This window comes from Netta rufina (assembly GCF_964035555.1).
Source record: "Netta rufina genome assembly, chromosome: Z".
Classification (NCBI taxonomy): domain Eukaryota; kingdom Metazoa; phylum Chordata; class Aves; order Anseriformes; family Anatidae; genus Netta; species Netta rufina.
In genome coordinates, this window is record NC_140126.1 from 39768504 (window position 1) to 39788300 (window position 19797).

General features: G+C 33.0%; 1 protein-coding gene across 8 annotated transcripts in view; it reads right to left on the minus strand.

Moving 5' to 3' along the window:
- The window catches only part of AGTPBP1 (ATP/GTP binding carboxypeptidase 1), a 59832-nt gene that overhangs the window by 28224 nt on the left and 11811 nt on the right, over positions 1 to 19797 (minus strand). For all 8 annotated transcript variants that reach the window (XM_084305064.1, XM_084305065.1, XM_084305061.1 and 5 more), the window contains 15 exons: positions 17753 to 17883; positions 16902 to 16969; positions 16464 to 16527; positions 15976 to 16122; positions 15538 to 15669; positions 13685 to 13778; positions 12158 to 12195; positions 9693 to 9901; positions 9062 to 9239; positions 7235 to 7332; positions 6362 to 6478; positions 5349 to 6055; positions 1687 to 1770; positions 1320 to 1406; positions 1081 to 1229 (listed from right to left, as the gene is read on the minus strand). In XM_084305064.1, the coding sequence (XP_084161190.1) occupies positions 1081 to 1229; positions 1320 to 1406; positions 1687 to 1770; positions 5349 to 6055; positions 6362 to 6478; positions 7235 to 7332; positions 9062 to 9239; positions 9693 to 9901; positions 12158 to 12195; positions 13685 to 13778; positions 15538 to 15669; positions 15976 to 16122; positions 16464 to 16527; positions 16902 to 16969; positions 17753 to 17883 (2303 nt within the window). The remainder of the gene's footprint in view (positions 1 to 1080; positions 1230 to 1319; positions 1407 to 1686; positions 1771 to 5348; positions 6056 to 6361; positions 6479 to 7234; positions 7333 to 9061; positions 9240 to 9692; positions 9902 to 12157; positions 12196 to 13684; positions 13779 to 15537; positions 15670 to 15975; positions 16123 to 16463; positions 16528 to 16901; positions 16970 to 17752; positions 17884 to 19797) is intronic.

Genomic DNA, 19797 nt, shown 5'->3' on the forward strand with positions numbered 1-19797 from the left:
TTTTTTTACAGTAACAGTTTATATTTTTGGAAGAATATAGTTAAGTTGAATACTTTGTATCAAGTTGGAATGGAAAATTATGTATCTTAATTGAACAGTATTTGCTACTTAGGTAATTAGTCAAATATATTGACTGGTTCAATCAATATACTTTAAAAAAGTAACTACTAAGTGTTTGAAACATATGAATGAAGATCTAAGGTAACTGGTGAAAACAGAATTTAAAAGCATTTTACTACTGGTTAAACTACTTGGGTATTCCTGGATTCTACCAATGTGAATTATAAATTATGACAAAGACTAATACGATGTTACTCTATCCCAAGTGTCTGAGGATGAGTGGGAGAAGGGATTTTCTCTTTCTCCTCTACAAACGACTAAAAGGAAGAATTCTAGAATATCCATCAGAAAAAAAAAAAAAAAAAAAAAAGAAGAAAAAAAAGTTTTTACACTGAATGCCTGAATTCCAGACAAATAGAATAAAGGTGTATCAGGTAAGCCAATATTTTTGGATGAGGCACAACCATGAAACAGTAATAGGTAGAGACTACAGGGGTTCTGTGCATTTACAAAGCACATAAGTTCAGAGGAGACTTCAGATTCCTTTTCAAACACAATGCACCTCTCTTCCTATCAGTAACACAAAGCTGTCTAAGAAGGTGTCCACCTACTTTCACTTCTGAAAATACACCTTTGTTCAGAAAGGGATTAAAGACATTAGCTGCCATTTTCCTCCACCTGTGCAGGTCAACAGGCTTTGGTGGTGTCATCCCCACAACAGTCTTAACACAAATTTTAGCTGCAGCCACCAGTAACATTCTTCAACCAGAAACGTGGTTTCACTCACAACACAAAATTTTAAAAACTGACAGCCACTGTTTTAAGATTTTTTTTTTCTTTTTACCGAAGCTTGTCAAAACATTCTCTAATAATGCTATTTTAAAAATCCAATCTGTAAGAAAACACAACTATACCAGTCCCCAGGAGGCTTAAGGGGGGAGAGGAAAGGAAGCAGCTTAGTTGTCTAGTACAGAGCTTTTTCTACATATTTCTTCTCAAAGTATGGGAAATATATCTTACCGTAGTTAAACTGACTGTTTGACTTTTCACAGTTGATGATGTTAAACCGGTAACCAATGCCTGTTTTCATTCCACTGACTTCAAAGTAAAACCATTGATGATAATGATTGCTATTTATATCTGAGTTCAGAATTAGATCATACTCGTTTCTGAAGATTAACAAAAACAAATTAATCTTTTTTAAAAAAAATCAGAAATGAAAAGCCTTGCATGTAAAAAGAAAAGCTGAAATATCTTACTTTCTGATTTGAATAACTTTACGTAGGTTTCCAGATTCGAACTTGGAATTAAACTTCAAAACATCTGCTTCCTCTGGCACTGACCAACTAAGGGTACAAAAGAAAAAAAAAGGGGCCAATAAGTAAAACAGATTTGACTGAAACAAACTCATTAGGTTAATTTTAGCCCATATTTGTTAACTTAGAAATTATTTTGAACATTTCCACAAATATATCTTGAATAGCAGAAACAACATTACTTTAAAATAAACTTTTAGTGAAGTCTATCATAACGCTGCCGCTTTTAAAATTCCAGATCATATAATGGAGAAAGAGAATAGGCTTAGGCTATTATTTGAGTATTGTTTTCAGTGGGGTAAAAACTTACCTGGAATTATCAAGATCATATACAACTCTGTCTATAATGTCATTTTGATGAATTAGTCTTTCAATATCTTGTGAGATTTTTGTCCTAAAATAAAAGAAGAATGACCATTTAAATTGTTGTATACTGTTTCCAATTACAAAAGAGAAATTACCTCATACAACAAAGAAAACTAACATTAACATGAAGACAGGGGACAGATTTTCAAAGAGACCTCAGCCTCATCCCCACTTATGTGCACGAATTATAGGTGTACTTCATTTTAAACACCTGCATTCACAGCTGACTGATTTCAACATCTGTATGTGAGGGAACTGAGTTTTCATGCACACAACCCACTGGGTTTTATCTTATGTAAATAAAATAAAAAAGTACCATTTCATAATGTATAGTAGTAGCAGGAATTACTCAAACATTACTTTTGTTAATGCTTTAATCTAGGACAGCACTTCATAGTATTAGTAACTCACTTGAGTCCTATCATAACTAAAATTAAAGAGTTTTAGAGAGTAGGTCGTGCAGTGAGTGTGTTAGTGCACTAGCTTTTCACCTCTGGAGATCTACGTTCATTTATCGACTAGGTAACAAATAAGAATGAATTTGGTGATGTCAGCCAAATGCCAGCTGTATGCTTATCCAGATCATAAAACCATTGCACAACTGGCAGTATCTAGGTCCTGGTTTGGAAAAGTAAGTATGTTTTGCAGTTCAAGAATGAAATATAGTGGCAGAGCTGTGTGGAAAAGCTTGCACAGCACCTGCAATAAGAAGAAAAGGAGGCAGATTAACAATGAAGAATACAGGAACAGAGTTGTAAAGAATGTTCAGGCTGGAAACTGTCCATTTAATTAAGATAAATATTGTTGACAAATGAGGAAAAGAAGGTAAACACAGAACTTTAGGACCTCATTAAATTAAGAGCAACTGAAAAGTAAGCAAGTCACAAGCCCACCATACCGACAGAACTGTAAAAATGTTGACTCGCCACCACCTATTTCACCAAGTTCAGTTCAGGGCAGAACTACAGATTTTCGATCTTACACAAATCATTAACTCTCAGCATGCTTCAGTTTCAAAGCGTCATAATACTTTCTACTATCACAAGAGTTGTGCCAGAGTAAAATCCATTAATAAATATCAGATATTGAAAACACAAAAAAGAATAAACAAATGGTATTCAAGATGCACACTAAAAGGCAAAGTTGTAGTGGGTATTTTCAGGTACTAAAAAAAATCGAGAGATAGGAGAATCTATTTTAAGATAATTAAAAAAAAAATACAAAAAAAAAAATACTGTTGACACAAAACTCTGTGTTTTTAGGCCATTTTTTGTGGATCCTGATTTACCTAATGATCACTTCTAATAGAGGATTAGAAAATATTAAAGTGTACAGAAAAAAAAAATTAAAAAATAAGGAATAGAAAAAAGTCAGTATTGAATCCCTAATTCACAGAGAATTGAATTAAGTAATATTTTTCTTTTCTGAATAGTAGAAAAATAAAGAAGACTTCTGTTATTATCAGATGGCATTAAGGCAACGGATTAAGGCAACACATTGTTTTCCAAAGAAGACGTAGCTGACAAGCAGTAACTAACTGCACACAGTGAAGAGAACATAAATCCCACTGAATGCCAAAAGAATTTGGACACTAATTTCCAAAAGACTTAAAAGCTTCCCCATGTCCTCTACCAAACTCATTTTCAACACCTTTCTGCAAATTTAAAATTCCTAAAAAGATTAAGGCCTCTTCAAACAGGTTCCTTTCTCAGAAATTTGTTACATTGCAATAACAAGACCAAGCCCTTTCCAGAAAACTGAGTTCTTAGAACAGCATATCTTAGAAAGATTACATGAGATTTTTGATTCAAGCTTAGCATTGGAAGGTGAAATTTCATACTTGTTTCACGGATGAGCTGAAGTATATTTCCAACATATATAGTATACCCCAACAAAAATAAAGCATTTTAAAGCTAAAACAAATATCATCTAGAATTACCTTCACAGTTTAGAGATCTGCTTTATGTACAACCTCACAAGTAGGTTTGTTTGTCAAAAGGCAGAGTTTAATACGGTGCTTTATTTCTAAGAAGAATGAGCAATGGAATGACAAATTTTATTTGTTTTTAGAGACTTCATTCGATATAATGTTGCTCAGGAAAATTCAGAATGATTAAGTACTGCAAAACCCTACATGAAGATCTGCATGATTTTCTTAAAATGCAGTTCTTAGTCTTGCATCAGAAATCAACACATCTGCAGATAAACTGAATCTACCTTAAAAATAAGCATATGGGGAAGGTCATTCTTTAACACTAGTTAGCTTTCTAGTAATAGTACATATATTATGCCATTAGTGTTTTAATATTTGTTCATCAGAAAGACCACCTTTTTATGACAGGTCTGAGAATCAGCTGAAATATTTCAATTCTACTGCCTAGTTTTAAAGACACTTAATCTCTTTATCATCGTAATCAATAACTAAATGTAAATATGAACAATCTCATGAAAGTGGTTAAATTTATGGGTATGATACTGACAGCATTCAAACAATAATTAAGCAAGTGACAAGATCTACTACCACTACTTCTTGCAAAAACTTTTTTTGTCTTTACAGTAGCTTAATTTTACTCATGAGCCAGCTCTTCATACTATCTCTGCAAATGACTACCAGTGACATTCAATATTTTTTAATAATGAAAATCTCAGCAAACAAATAATTGGTTATGTTGACATGCTTATTCTGTGTCATTTTGCGGATCTAATACAGACTACATCCTTAGCAGTTGTTCTGTTACATTGCAAACATTAAAACCAAATACTTAAAAAGTATTATTTTAATTTTTTCCCACTGCATTTTGCTGAAAGATAGCTTTGGTAGCACAGGAATGTGAAAAAGTGAAGTACCTTTCAACTATCAACTATTAATATTTGATAAGACCTAAGGGGAACATTCAGGTATCTTAACTGAAAAAATACTAATGCTGAACACATGAGCAGTCTAGCACATAGTCTCTTCAGTGCTTTTACAGTTCCTCTAATACAAATAGAAGGAATTCCATTCATGTACACCAGAATTTGTACTTATTTGTGCAAATTTGCACTTATTTACAGACAACACAGAGAAGCACCCAATAAAAAGCTTCAAGGGGAAATACTGTTGATACACCCTTATGTCCACAAGCTCTCAGACTTCTCATTTTTTTGACTGATAAAATACACTGCAACTCATTGTTTAAGTAAAATATTCTGTAGTTGAACAGTTAAGTTAGAAAGCATCACATCTTTAGCTTTTTTCTTCTGATTTATGAAGTGTTAAAGCATTGTGGAGCTTTTTGTTTATGTTGTTGGGTTTTGGTTTGGTTTGGTTTTAAATAAAAAACAAAAGATATATATGGGGGGGATGACAGGGACAGAAATTAAGACTACAAAGTAAACTTAGTATTTAGAAATTGGAATTACTGAATGAGAATTTGCAAAGATTCTGATTCTCTTCTTATTTAGGGCTTTGCATTGATTAATGCCTACTCACTTACCTTCAAATTGTTTTTCAATTAAAGCAGTTTTAGATGCCAAGGTAAAAATTGTATAGGCTAAGATTAACAGGCATGTAAAAGATTACTTTTCAAGGGAGACGATAAGAACAAAAGGCATACAGTAACTCACCTCTGCACTCCATAAGGCCTTTCCAGAATAGGCTCTTTAAATGGGGGTGGAATATGGCCAAAATAATCTGGATAGGCCACTTCTGAATATTCAGGAATAGATTTTGTGTTTTTCACCATTTCAATATAGAGATCACAGTCGTGAACTGGCGATACATCAGAAACTTCAAGCACTACTTGTTCCCCTGATGAACTAGATCTGGAATCCTCCTCCTCCGAATCCACTCCAGTGCAACAGAGTTTTCCCAGGTGGACAGATGACCCTTCAAAAAGACTACCTCCACAAGGTGAAACATGTTCACAAGTTTTACTACATGCAAGTGGGGTAAGGCTAGCTTTGTTTTCCTTCTTTATTACACACCCTGCATAATACTGATCACTTTTTGTACTGTTCTGCAAGCTGATTCTGTCCAAGCCTTTGACAATTTCTTGGCTTAGACACTGGCATGATGGAAGCAGCTTCCTTTGATCATTTTGCTGAAGTAAACTACTGTCTTTGATACTATCTTTCTTTGGTAGTTCCAGAAAGGCTGGCCTCCTATTGCATTCTTCTGTCAATAAAGAATTACTCTCCTTCAAAGAAATTCCTTTAACTGAGAGGTTTGCTTCAGCAGAGACCTCCTCTCCTGCTGTAGGAACAACAATAGGTCCACCCAGATTTGCATCAGGTACAAAAGGCTTTGGTTCCTTGGAGACTAGGTCACAGTCCTTAAAATATAAAAGAGAAAAAAAAAAGCATAAAAACAACAAACAAGTAGTTTATCAAGAAAAAATTATCAAGTCATACCATTCTACTCTCAATATTAAAGCAACACACGATATTAAACTAAACAACTCACTAAATACCAACCCTATGTGTACCTCTAGAACTGCAAACTGTGTCCCCTCTTTTATTTTATTTTATTTTATTTTATTTTTTGCTGGAGTAGCTATCCACTCAAAACAAAAGCATCAAACTGTGCTTCAGAGTCAACTCTTCATGATGAGGACTGCATTGGAAATCATATACCTTACCTGAAAGTTTTCTGAAAGTTCTGGGAAAAATTTCTCATACATTTTCAATTCTTCTAAAGGTCGTCCCAATTCCTGTCTAGGCTTCAGTTTATTAATATCAGTCTCAATATCATCATTCTGAAACAACACCAGAACAAATTAATCTTCAACCCAGAATTAATGAACTTCTAAAATAATGATAATCAGCATTTATATCTGATGCAGACATGCTTTAAAAGTCAAATATCACTATTTTAAAATGAGCTCAACCACACATTTCATCATTATTAAAAGCATTTTGATTTCATCAGTATCTCAACACTTCCATTTCAACAGAAACATCACAAACATAAAACAATTTTCTTGCTTTCATCAAAATGTATTATGCACAGACATCAGACTACCCTTTACATAAGATCTATGCATAACCCAACCATCTCAATCTGACGTGTAGAGATTTCATCTGACTGCAGTGACAAAGGAATAATTGCTTTGATGAAAGACGATATTCCCTTCATCAGGTCTCATGAGTGCCTTGAATAAGTTGTCATTACAGTCCATAGACAGATGATTCAATCAACTCCTGAATACATGTAACATAAAAATACTGAATAAGGCTGTTCTGACTTAGTTTCCTTTCACGTCCTGACTGGAAGACGGAGAGCAGAAGAAAACCTTCCAAAAGCAATAAAACAATGGGAGATCCAATCTCTTCCATTGGCTGAACTCCAAGGTTACCTTGCTAAAAACACTGACCTAGTCAATCACCCTTTTCACCACTCAACACCCTTTTCATATTTAAACCCATGGCTGTATACACAATTCAAGCAATTTAAAAATAAACAAGTAATTGCTGTATCTGATTTTTGCCCTTTAGTTTTATCTCATACCAACCTTAAAACGTTGGTCCTTGTCATCCTCAATTTCAGTTTCAATTTCTGATTCTGTTTCAGCATCATCGTTGTCATCGCTTTCATCTACTACATCATCCACTACGATATAAAATAAGTTTTGTAAGGCTGATCATTCGCTTAAGGTAAAATATATACTCAAAAAAGTGTATGTACTGGGTTTATTTTCTTTCTACTTAACACTTGAAAAAAAATGTAAAAACCAACTTGTTTTAAGTCCTGTAAAAGCCCATAAATGTTAATTACTACAAGATTTAAAAAACAAAATGTTTGTTTCACAATACTGCAGACTCAATTTATTCAATTTCCATGCAGTTTAAGACAGAACAAAGACCTCTGGCTTAAACAAAGCAAAACAAAAACAAAAAAAGCACCTCAAAGAAAAACAAACAAACAAACAAAAAAAAAAAACGATGCAAAACAGCACACAGCCTTTAGAAATACTTTACAGTGTAGAGGTGCCAAGAACATCTCAGCATGACTTGAGCTCAGCACAAAACCAGAGCTCAGCACAAAACCCTGCAGGAAATTTACCAACTGCTAATAAAAGGCTCACTTAGAAATTTACAGAATCACACTTCAGAAATTATACTGATTTAATAAGGTATTCTTATGTATTGCTTTTACAATACTGACTCTACAAAATTATAGTTTTAATAAAATCAGAGTTTTATCACCCCCAACATTGTGTATCTCTAGTACTGAAGTTTTTCTTAGATAATAAAAATCATATGTATCTTATTTCTCTGGGTTTTCCAATTCTTTGTTTACAGATTTCAAACACAAAGAAAAAGTATCAATAGCCTACTTCAACAGAACAGGGAGTTTCAAGAGAAGTATTATGTGTATGTAACACTATATTAAGTAGAGGTGTTACTTCTCTGGATTTTAGAACACAGTTGTAAATCACTTTTCTACTCTGAAAGTAAAGCAACCTCTAAACAGCTGCAGTTTAGGTCTGTCCTAAATAAACTCTGACGAGATGTGTGTCTTTTTTCATAGCTATCACGTTTTGTTTCAGAAAATGCTTTGAATAAAGTATTAAAACACCTGACTTCATCTCTTTACTTTGGAGCAACTTCCTCGCAGCAATTCTATTATTTGTTTACCCAGATACTAAACTGTTTCCCCATATCTGAAAATGCACTAAGTATTAATTCTGCAAAAATAATGAGAGGCAATCACAATGGGGTGAATCTATTTCCTACAAGGCATCATACAAATAGTCTGCAGATAAGTGATGTCTACGAGATTGGAAGAGTCCAAGAATGTAGAAGAATATACTCATCATGCAAATAAAGGAAGAATCACAAAGGATTAAAGTCAACACTTCAAATGGTACACGTTAACCTAAATTCTGTACATCCAGTTTACCAGAGTAACAGAAAAAAAATTAAGGAATGTGTATTTCTGTAAAACAGGATGTAGATAGTTACACTTCACACAGATAATACGTATGATGAGCTTAAAAGAGAGCCCATATAAGTTTGTAGATAAATATGTACAGACCATACTTTACAATTCAGAGTTTGACGACCATTTTAGAGGTTGATCATATTTAGTTCCTCTTTTTATTTTTTTTTATATATTATAACTCCAGAAACATAACCACATATGTATAGACAAAATTGTCATCAGTTAATATTAGAAACTGGTGCTCCACACTAACAGCTACAGACCGTTTGCTAGCTGATAAGAATCTCATTGGGGTCTAGGTTTTACTGGAGAAGATAAGCACCTGCAGTTGATTCCACCTGACATACAGTGTATTAGACATACTCAAAGAAAAAACATTTTGAAATGACCATACCATCAGGAGGCAAATTGTACAGCTGAGCCACAGGACCACTGGCTGGAATAACTGGGAGTTGGAAATGAAAAGCACTTTTAATAGTTGGTAAAGGAAGACGATTTTTAGGAAAACATTTTCTCATTATTAGGCTGGATGTGTTGACAAGGGGATCAAGAGTTCTTACTGCAAGGCACTCCTGTTAACAGAAAAATAATGAAGACAAGAGAAAAGCATCTCTCAAACTAGTAGTCAAACTGCATTTGTTTGTATAGATTTCTAAAATTCACTAATGGCTAAAATATTTGATATGAAATAAACTTTCAAACTTAAAACAGAAGCCTCCTTTGAAGGCTAAAAGAACTTCTGCCATCTGCCCTTAAACTCTCCTTTTTAAAACCCAGACCTCAAAGAGAAGGCTTTAAAAAAAAAATAAAATCAAACCACCCTCCCATAAATAGTCATAGCTGAATAAGAGTAAATAGGAATCTCCTCCTGCACCCTTTCCTTCTGCTTTAAGTAAGTTAAGAAAATAACCCTTAGCCCCACAATTATGAATGATCATGAATATCATTAAAACTATGATAAATTTGAGGTGAGAAAGCATTTTTAAAGAGACAAACTGAAAAACAAGAAAAAGAGAAAAACTTACTTGTGAAGTGTTGTAAAGGATTTTCATTCCATTTGCATCAATGAATGCTTTTCTTCCCAATTTGATGTTCGTAACACTTTTAATACACTGTAAAACTCCTTTACGTATCAGCATGTATCTGTGTCGACTATCATGACGGTGCCAATCAACGTAAATTGTTAAAAGCACATGCACATATCCTCTGTCTACTGCTCTCCTGGCATTTGTTTCTTTATTTAAAAAGAAGTTAAGAAAGTAAATTAAAAATTGCCCAATTATTTCAGTATTACTTTCATATCTATTATAAAATTATTATTTTTACACAAATTATTGAACTATTGCATTTAAGGTGTTATTTCAGGCACACTTGGCAGTGTTTTACATCAACCTAATCATAAAAAATGCTAGCAAATACGTTCCCATATTTTCTAGACATTTCTTAGAAGCCCTATGTTTGTCAGTATTGCCAAAATTTTAACTAAGTCATTCAAAGCCACACATATATACCTCAGCTGTACAATGAGATTGCTGCACATTTAACTTAACTCCTTATTGCAATTGGGAAGTATAATTACAAAGAGAATGAACTTATATCAAGCATATCAATAACAAGTAATAGGCAAAATATTTTGAATCAACATGGAAATCATTAGCAGAATTTCCTCAGGTATTTCCATCTTGTTAAAATGAACCTATATGTTCAGTCATTATTGCTCCAAGACAATAAGTCTTATTATTTATTAGTCGTATATAATAAAATGTTCAGATTTTGGTGTTCTGTTTTTTTGTTTTGTTTTTTAATTGAAAACCCAATTTAAACATAAATTGGTTTTGAAAAGTGAGTACTAGAAAAATTTCTCTCCCTTTTTTTTTTTTTTTTTTTTTTTAACTAAAAGCATGCAATAAAAACAATGTACATAATAGACACCGGTAAATGGCAAGTGTACATATGCTACACAATTTTAAAACACATCATTTGTGTGTTGTTTTTTTATTATTATTTTGGAATAATTTATTAAATAACCTTATTTGCTTGTCTAATTTATTTTGCATTGTGTTCACATAATTGTCTTCTGCCAAACAAAACTCGTATAAGTCTCATCTTAAAATCTCATCTTAAAGACAACAAGCACAGGACACATTACTCCCATTAGAAGTGACCAAATGACTGAGTTCAGTTCTCTATACTTTGTTCCTCAGAATAACATTGCACATCATTTTCGTGTGTGTGTGTGTTACACTTAAAGGTAATTGTAAGATACTGTACACTAGCAAATTAAAAAAATAGCTTATGTAAAGCCTATCTATCAATATCCAAACACTGTGTAAACACAGGATTGAAACAAATTTCTTACTATTTGTAATCCTTACGGTATTACAGCAACTATCACTCACATCTATGAACTGAAAATACTCAATCCCTAAATGTTACCCACTTATTGGGTAATTGGTATGCCAAAACCACACACCAGAAATTAATGCTTTTATGAAAAGATTTACTTACATGAAGTGTAGGAAATTACAGTGTCAAGACCCCTCAGGACTGAATAAGAATTATCTCAAAATAAATGCACAAGACCTCCTGTTTCAAAATACACACCTTTTCAACATTTAATTTCTCTTCCCAACACTAAAATTTGACTGCAAATTCACAGAACAGAATACCAGAAATAATTCATAAATATTTATTTCCCTGGATTTTCTAAGGAGAAACTCCCGAATTAGTAAATACAAAAACCCAAAAGACCAAGTGTCACTCTCATCAAACCTGAGAAAACTCTAAGAAGTGTCTCAGAACTTTCCTGTCACACCTGAAATAGTTGTCTGCAAATCTAATCATGCCTCAGTCCTTATCCAACTCCACTAGAACAACTAGGAATGTTGCAGTTTTTAGAAATAATTAGTTTTTAATCCCTTGCCAATTATAGTCCTGGTGCAAAATCAGCAGAGAAGACGTTTGCCAGGGTCTGCTGCCATCAGCCAACATCTGGGAACAGACCGTTGTTCTCTTACCCCTGGTTCCACTTCATGGTCATCACAGACAGACTTGTCTTTAGGACCCAAGATCTAATTCATCAGAAAGGTATCTGAAAAACCCAGTATTTTCCCCTGTCATCCAACAGATATTTTCAGATATGTGTATGAAGAAGATGCATTGGAGATAAGCTACAGGTATCCACGGCTGCAGGGCTGAGGTGAGTGACTGTAAAACCGCCTTGGTTCCAGACCAGTTCTACAGAAGCTGTGCAGCCTTTCTGCAGCAGAACTGAAGAGACAGTAACTGATTATTAAATATATATGTACTGTTCAAAAACGGAGGTACCAGATACCAATAAAACTGTAACCTTATCCTAGCCCTGGTTTTGTTTTGGCCACAGACTTAGTATTAGATCTACTCTTTGTCTATATACACAAACATCTGTATGCTTATACACACACATATATATCTCAGCTAGACAAACAGTTTCTTGTAGTTAAACACTTACTTGATTTTAGCAATGCAGCAAGTGTGTCTAAAGCAACCCTGTCAATATAACAAGAAAAGTCAAACAACAAACAACTAGTGAACTTCATCTACAACATTGTAAAAAATAAAAATAAAAAATACAGCTAACAGATTTCTTTAGCATCTACCTAAATGTTCTCCTGGCTGTGCTGTATCACAGCTTTGGCTTTAAAAATGGTTTTATTAAACTATCATGCATCTCTTCTATATCTGAAATCTGATGGTGAAATTTAAAAACATCAACATAGTGGCTATACAAACTTAGTCTTTGCAAAAAAAAAAAAAAAAGTTAAGTGACAACGCAATGTTTATGAACTATATTCAATGGATGAGGTATTTCTAACACCCATGTTTTTATGTTTGCAGCAGAGCAAGTACTTCTGTAAAATAAAGGACACTGTTTTAGAGAACTGTAGGTCAAAACTTGCAGTGTATAAATATAGAGATGTAACACTCAATGTGCACTGCAATACAAGATCACTCAAGTTATTTTGCACACAAGGTTTTGTCTGAACTAACTCAAGATGTACAACTAGAAAGCATATATATTTATTTTTACCCGCTTTGTAAGGATAGACTTCACACATCTGATCTCAAACCATAAACAAGGATATCAAGATTACTCACATCATGGAATAGTAAGTTCATGTGTTTAATTTTAGACAGGGCTTGAAGGGACAGGGCTTTTTTTTTTTTTTTTTTTTAATAGAGACACCGCAACAACCACAAGTACCAGATTTAGATAACATTTTGTAACAGTTTGTAGTAAAGTTCAAATACGAAAAACTTGGGTTTTCATATTCAAACATTATTTTGTTAAGCAGACTAAAAAAAAAAATCTGTTTCCCCGCAAGTATGCACTTCTAAAAGTTGGTAGTAATGTAAAGAAATTGCTATCTCCAGGAAGATACACTTACTCATTTTAACCCTAAGCTCTCTAAAAAAACAAACACAAAACACAAAAACAAATAAACAAAAAACACCCTTGGAAAGAAAAAAAATCTAAAGACACCACTTTTAAGGTTCTCAGTGAAATGTTCTTTATTTTATGCAATAGTCCACTAGATAGCTGGAGTTTCCTATTTTATTGTCTTTGAGAGTTGATAATTGTTTTCAAATGGAACATAAAGAAAATTGTATTACATTAAAAAAAAAAAAAAAAAAACACAGATAATGTCACTCTTCGTCTGGGAGCCAATTCAACAGACAGAAAAAATATGGAATTGTCCTGATTGGTTTGTCCTGATTTGGGCATGGCCACTGTACAGTTTCCATGCAGAAATATTAGAGGCAAAAAATAACATTTATATTCTTTTACCTGGACTGTAACTGCATATTCTGCTATACTCTAAAAAAAGTTGTATCTGTAGCTCTTCCTCCCACTTCCCTTCACTTTAACTTTCAAATACTAGTTACATTTGATTTCTCTAACATTCTTTTTTATAAAAAGTTTTGAAACTTATCTAAAGATTTTTTCCATATACTGTATTAAAAAGACATTACTTACTTCATAAGGCTAGTGTTCTTTTTACTAAAAGGGCCAATGATCTTAAACATCAGTTCTACTACTCCATTCTTTCCCAAGGACACTGCATTTACAGCTGGAAGAGTTAAAAAAAAAAAAAAAAAAACAAAAAAGATAATAAGGAAGGCAAAAGAAAAATCAATACACAAACTAAAATCCAAGCTAGTAAATTCTCAAGTACCAGACGCATATTCTTTAAGACAAACAATGACCAGCAGACACTACTCTTCATATAATCACTGTAATAATAAAGTCCTGATAAAACTTGCAAAAGAAAAAAAAAAAACATTACTTACTACTTTACAGATAAAATTAACACACTAGTTCTTGTGCATGCTTCTGCTTCCCTTGTTACTGATGTGTATCATAAAAAGGATTTGTATTTTTGTAAAGCTCATGGTTTAATCGAGACAGCATGATGTCTAAATTTTTGGGTCTATCAGGTTCTATGAGTTGCTGTTACCCTTCATTATCTGGATAGACAGGTCTATCAACCAGCATTTGCAAGCTAACACTTCTTGAGTTATGTTTTCTCAGAAAAAAATAGTAATCCAGTGGGAAGGGTACAAATTAAGAGAAATGGTGCTAATATTGACAAAATGCATGCTGCATGGTTTAAAAAGGCACCAGAATTCAATTCCAAACTGAGCTTAAAAATACACAGTCTTAGAAAAATAAGAAGAGAGCAACTAAGCAATGAGACAAGTTCAACATCGTAAGTGCCACATGAGTACCATTCAACACTTGTATCCAAGTTGCAATTTCATCATTAGCAGAACTATTACAACACTAAAAGTTAAGGAAAATGAGGACTATTCTGGTAGCAAATGTAAACAAAGTTTAAGTAACACCACCCATCAACATGAAATAAACTACTACTTTTTATGTTTGTAAGGAGTGGGAAATATAGAAGGACAGAAGTGATCTAAGCATAATCCAAATTAGAGATTCAGTTCAATCTTCCATTTTCAGGCTTAAGAAAATTAACCTGTATGAAAGCTAACCTGTATGAACATCTGTATTATCTTCTCCCATTTAAAAGCATTTTACCTCATTATCAGACAGCTCAACAGAAATAAAGCTTCCACATAAAGTACTGGAATGTTACAAATTCTCATGCGAGTAATCCGAAAACATTCTTACAGGTCATCAAATCAATTCTGTCAAAACTGTTGGTACACTTTCATATTCATACATTTATTTAAAAGGTTGAATGTCCATTTTGAGTTCAGTGGAAAAAAAATCAGCGCAATCAACAAATGGGAGGTTCTGTGAGAACCACACTGTTTTCAGCAACTTCCTACTACTTGTACAAACAATGAACTAGGCTTTCATGGAAGAGTTTTCATTGAATTTCAGTAAGGGGAAGGTTAAACAAAAAAAGTAAATATTTCCTGTGAGAACTAAGTTTTAAATTTGCAACTATTAATTAAAATAAAAATACACTAAAAAAAATCATGAGCATGCGTAATAAAGAGTAATTCTTTCATTTGAAGTGCTTTTGCAAGCACAATGTTAGCATTCCTGGTTTAGGTCACACAGCACCAGCATTTATGCAAATGATGTGCACCCAAATTCTACATATTCAAATGCATTAAAGAATGCCAACCATATGTGAACCACTGAACAAAAACCAAAAGATGCACAAGTACAAAAACTTCACAGCTTTTATTAGACTTAAGCAATTTGACAATATAAAAATCAAATTCTCCGGTAACCATAGTAACTTTAAGCATTTAACATTAAACAAGTATGTAGATGCTATATTTTTTTAACCATATCTATGTAAAACGTATGTATTATAAGCAAAAGAAAAGTATTCAACCAATACTTACAGTTGGTTGAATAAACTCGTAATACTTGAAGGCATGGTAAAATTAGCCTGTGGTTCTGTAAATTATGCTTCACTAAATTCAATGATATGTTCAGGGCACCATTAATTCTTGCCTTCATGCCAATCTTTTTGTCTGACATCAAAGAAATAAAAGATCAATCAAATCAGTTTTGAAATTATCATTAAAAAATAGAAGTTAAATAAACTGTGAATTCCTATAAGTGCTATGTTAACTTTGTGGATTTATTTATATTAAATATAATTTATATGGCATGTTAAATATATATATTTACCATGTTTTACTCCCCTCTACTCCTCCTTTTCTTCTCCTCTACTAATTCTGAGCACATGGATGTTTATTCAGCAATATAATTTTCTTAAATTTTAATTACAAAACTGCAAAGTATTAAGCCATATTACATAAGTGCATCATCATCACCTTTTGGACCAATTTTTGCAAGAAGTGTATGAAGAAGCACCATTAATTCTTCATTTGGGGGAGACTCTCTGTTGGCATTCAAAAGCAGTTGCAACAAGATCTGTGTCCCTCCTTTAGTGACCAAGACACTTGCTCTCCGACCACCACCTAGAAATTTAATACACAATTGATATCTTCATAACCAAAGAGCAGTTAACTATCTAAGCTATAGATAATATAAAAGAAGACTTTAAATAGCAATATTGATAGCGGTATTTTCTTCAAACGTGAAGAAAAATATGCTGGACTTAAACTTACAGCAACACAAAATATACGTGCATGATTATTTAAAAAGTCACTTCAGTCTTTATGTTCTTTTGATTCTCTCGAAGTCTAAAATGCATATAAAGACAGCTTTAGCAACCTTCAGGGAAAAATAAATAAACAAAACAAGTCTACATAAGAATACAAGAATATAATGACAAACTACTATCTTAATGAACACTTACCAATTGAGACTAATTCAATGAGAATATTTAGTATATTTAGAATAGTTTGAGGATCTCTTGTATTCTGCAATAAAAAGGATATTTGATTAATTTAGAAGTCCAATAGGGTTTTAGGTATTTAAATGTCACTAAAGTCAAACAAAACTTAAGATGTTACTTTCCAGCTAACCTTCACACCATGCAGCCTGAATTAACCGCAGAACGAATTAAAATATAGTTCTTAGTATGACATATTAAATGGAATGTTTGAAAAAATAAGGGAGAGAATTAATTAAATCCTCTATGATACTTAAAAGACCATATTTAATCATTAGAGAGTCCTTTGACAAACTCAAATTTTAGAGAAGAGCTAGAATAACAACATATTTAAAAATACAAAGCCCAGATGATAGGAAAACCTGCAGTGTACACACAAGCAGAAAGATTAAAATGTTTTACCTCTAGGGTTGACAGGATAACTTCTATTCCAGTGGAACCCTTAGATGTCATCTCCTTCCTGGTTTTTTCTGCCAGTAAGAAAAAGAAGGCCAGTTTTCTTTTAAGGAAATATTTTTTTTTTTTTTTAATCTTCCATATTGGTTAGTATTACATCACCAGACACTTCTGTCTTTAGATTGAAAGTGACTTTTGAGATAGCCTGACAAGTGAAGATAGCCTGAAAGGGGCTAGAAATAAACAACATTTGGAAAATAGGGGAAGAAGCAAAGCAAAAGCATCTGTAACTCTATGTACTTGTGAGGCTAATTCATGGAATCAGATATATAAATCTTCAGTGGATCAGTCTACCACGGAAACAAGTCATCTATGAGCAGCAGTGAAAATAAACATGAGCCTTTTTAACAGTAAACAGATTATTCTTCATATGAATAGTGTTCAAAGTACCTTTTATCAAACAAAGTAAACCTCTTTCTGTATTAACTGAATATCAATATAACTGCAGCAGCTAAATATTTTATAATGTACCAAATATGACAGTATCACATTAGCTGTTCTTACACTGTGAATTATGACTTAAATTGACTACAATATAATACATGCAATAATTTATGATATAAATTCTGAAAAAATATATTATATTGATGATACAAAATGTATTCGGTGTAACCAATATTATACCAGGTAATTTTAAACATGGCCTTAAACATGCACCTTCAACAGCCCATGACAGAAACAGATGGATAAAAAAGTTTAGCAAACAGAAAAAGAAAAAAAAAAAAGTCCAGTAAAGAATAAACAGAACGAAGAAGGTTCAAAAGGAAAACTATTACAAACAAAAAACAGGTATTTACCCTGACTCTGAACCAGATGAAGGATCTTTGAGGTAACATATCTGGCATTATCTGCTTCTCCTAATACAGAGTCCAAATTGATCTTCTCCAGCTGTGACAGCAGAGACATAGTCCGAGAATTGGTAGAAACGCTAAAAAAAAAAAAAAAAAAAAAAAGAATTTTTACCTTAATTTGTCTATCCACACAAAGCATGAAATGAAACATTAGTTGAGGAAAAAAAAAAAAAAAAAAGAGGAAAAAACACTAAAAACAGGAAGAGAGAGTAAGAGGAGTGGCTACTCCTGTCATTTATAAAACCACCATAATTCTCCTTAATTCTGGCAACTATTCTTAACTGTTCCGGCAACAATTTTGCAAAGCCTACATTTCAGCAAACTAATTATATTTGAATATCATCTCTAAGAGCAAGTGTGAAGAGGTTAACCGGTTGCAGAAGGTTAAATACAGATATATGTTTCTCCATGTCAATCTGAGTAACTTCTATTGAATGTAGTCAAGTGCCAGGTTAATGTATCAAACCAACTAGTGAAGAAAAATAGGCGACTTCTTGTAGTCCCAAAGACAATTTGTCATACGGGACTGTCTTCAAGAAGTGAAGGAAAAGATAATCATTCACAAAGTAAGAAAGTCAACACTCATCAGCTAAAGAAAAAGACCACGATTTTGAGTACAAAACTTCAGAAAATCTCCAAATGTACCAACAGAGTTTGGATTCATCATGAACACAAACAGTATCTTGGCTTGCCATCACATACTTGCCTTGAAAATGTACTTTAATACAAGAAACTATTTCAAAGCAAGTATTTATATTTATAGGTAGATTATGGAGAAAGAATTCATGTAAATATTTAGAGTGCTCAAAATAAAGTCAGTCTAGAATTGTTTTATTTACTCTTCAGTTTTAGGCCATTACAATTATTCAGAATAGTTTTCAGATTCATGTTCTTACATGAAAGCCATTTTTAGACAAATGTTTAACATTTGAATTATGGTCATATAATTAAATAGAGGAAACGATTTCCCAGGTAAAACTACATTGACTTTTCACTTCTGTACCATTAGAATCCTGCAATAATCAACAATAATTCGTTTTAGACACATACTCTTCTGACTATCTGCAATAAAACTGACATATATAACATTAACCTTATAAAGACTGTCAGTTTTGTTTATAACAATGCAGAATTATTACATCTTCATTTGTATTTTATGTCTTGGAAAACACCTCCCACAGCTAACTGTTTAAGGAATTAGTTTACACGTGGGCATAAATGTTAAAGTCAAGGAAAAAAGGTAGCTGATGGCAAAGGTCACACCACTGTGAAAGCACACTGATACAGCAGTTGCAGAGGGAACTGCTTCCACAACTATTATTTACATGTCAGTGTGGAAAAGTGAAGTGCATAACCAAAAAACAACTTGAGATTATACATGGTACTTATAAATTATTAACACCAGGAGTAAGAAATGGCAATACTAATTACAGAGCTTCAATCAAAGTAATTTTCTACTGAGAAGTGTATCATTTTCTCAGTCATTTGCTAGGCTTTGGTTCAAAAGTATTTTCAATCTCAAATAAATCTGACTTGCTTAAATGCTATGTTTTAATCTAACTGAAGTAATCACCTCTAGTTCCTTCTCACCATTCAATACCACGCTGAATAGTAATAATAAAGCTGAAATTATTTATTTGTTTAAACTTTGTTCTGTTGCTTCTACTTCTCCATTTTTCACTTGAAACTTGACCTTGAAATACTCCAAACTAAGCCCCAAACTGTAATGAAATACGCAAGCTTTGTCGATGTGGTCACAGACTTCCAAAGGCCATTAACTTCACCTGCCCCATAGCAAAAATAATAGTCTGGGCAACCCACAAAGAAGCCACTGTGTAGCAGAGCTGCTGTTTTACATGTATACGTGCGTGTGACAGCATGTATATTTGGTGGGGGGTAGGGAGGGAGTATTTCCATTTAGGTATATCACTGGTCTCAGAATGACATAAATGTAGTTTAAAAGTAAGAAACAAACAAGGACAACAACAAAG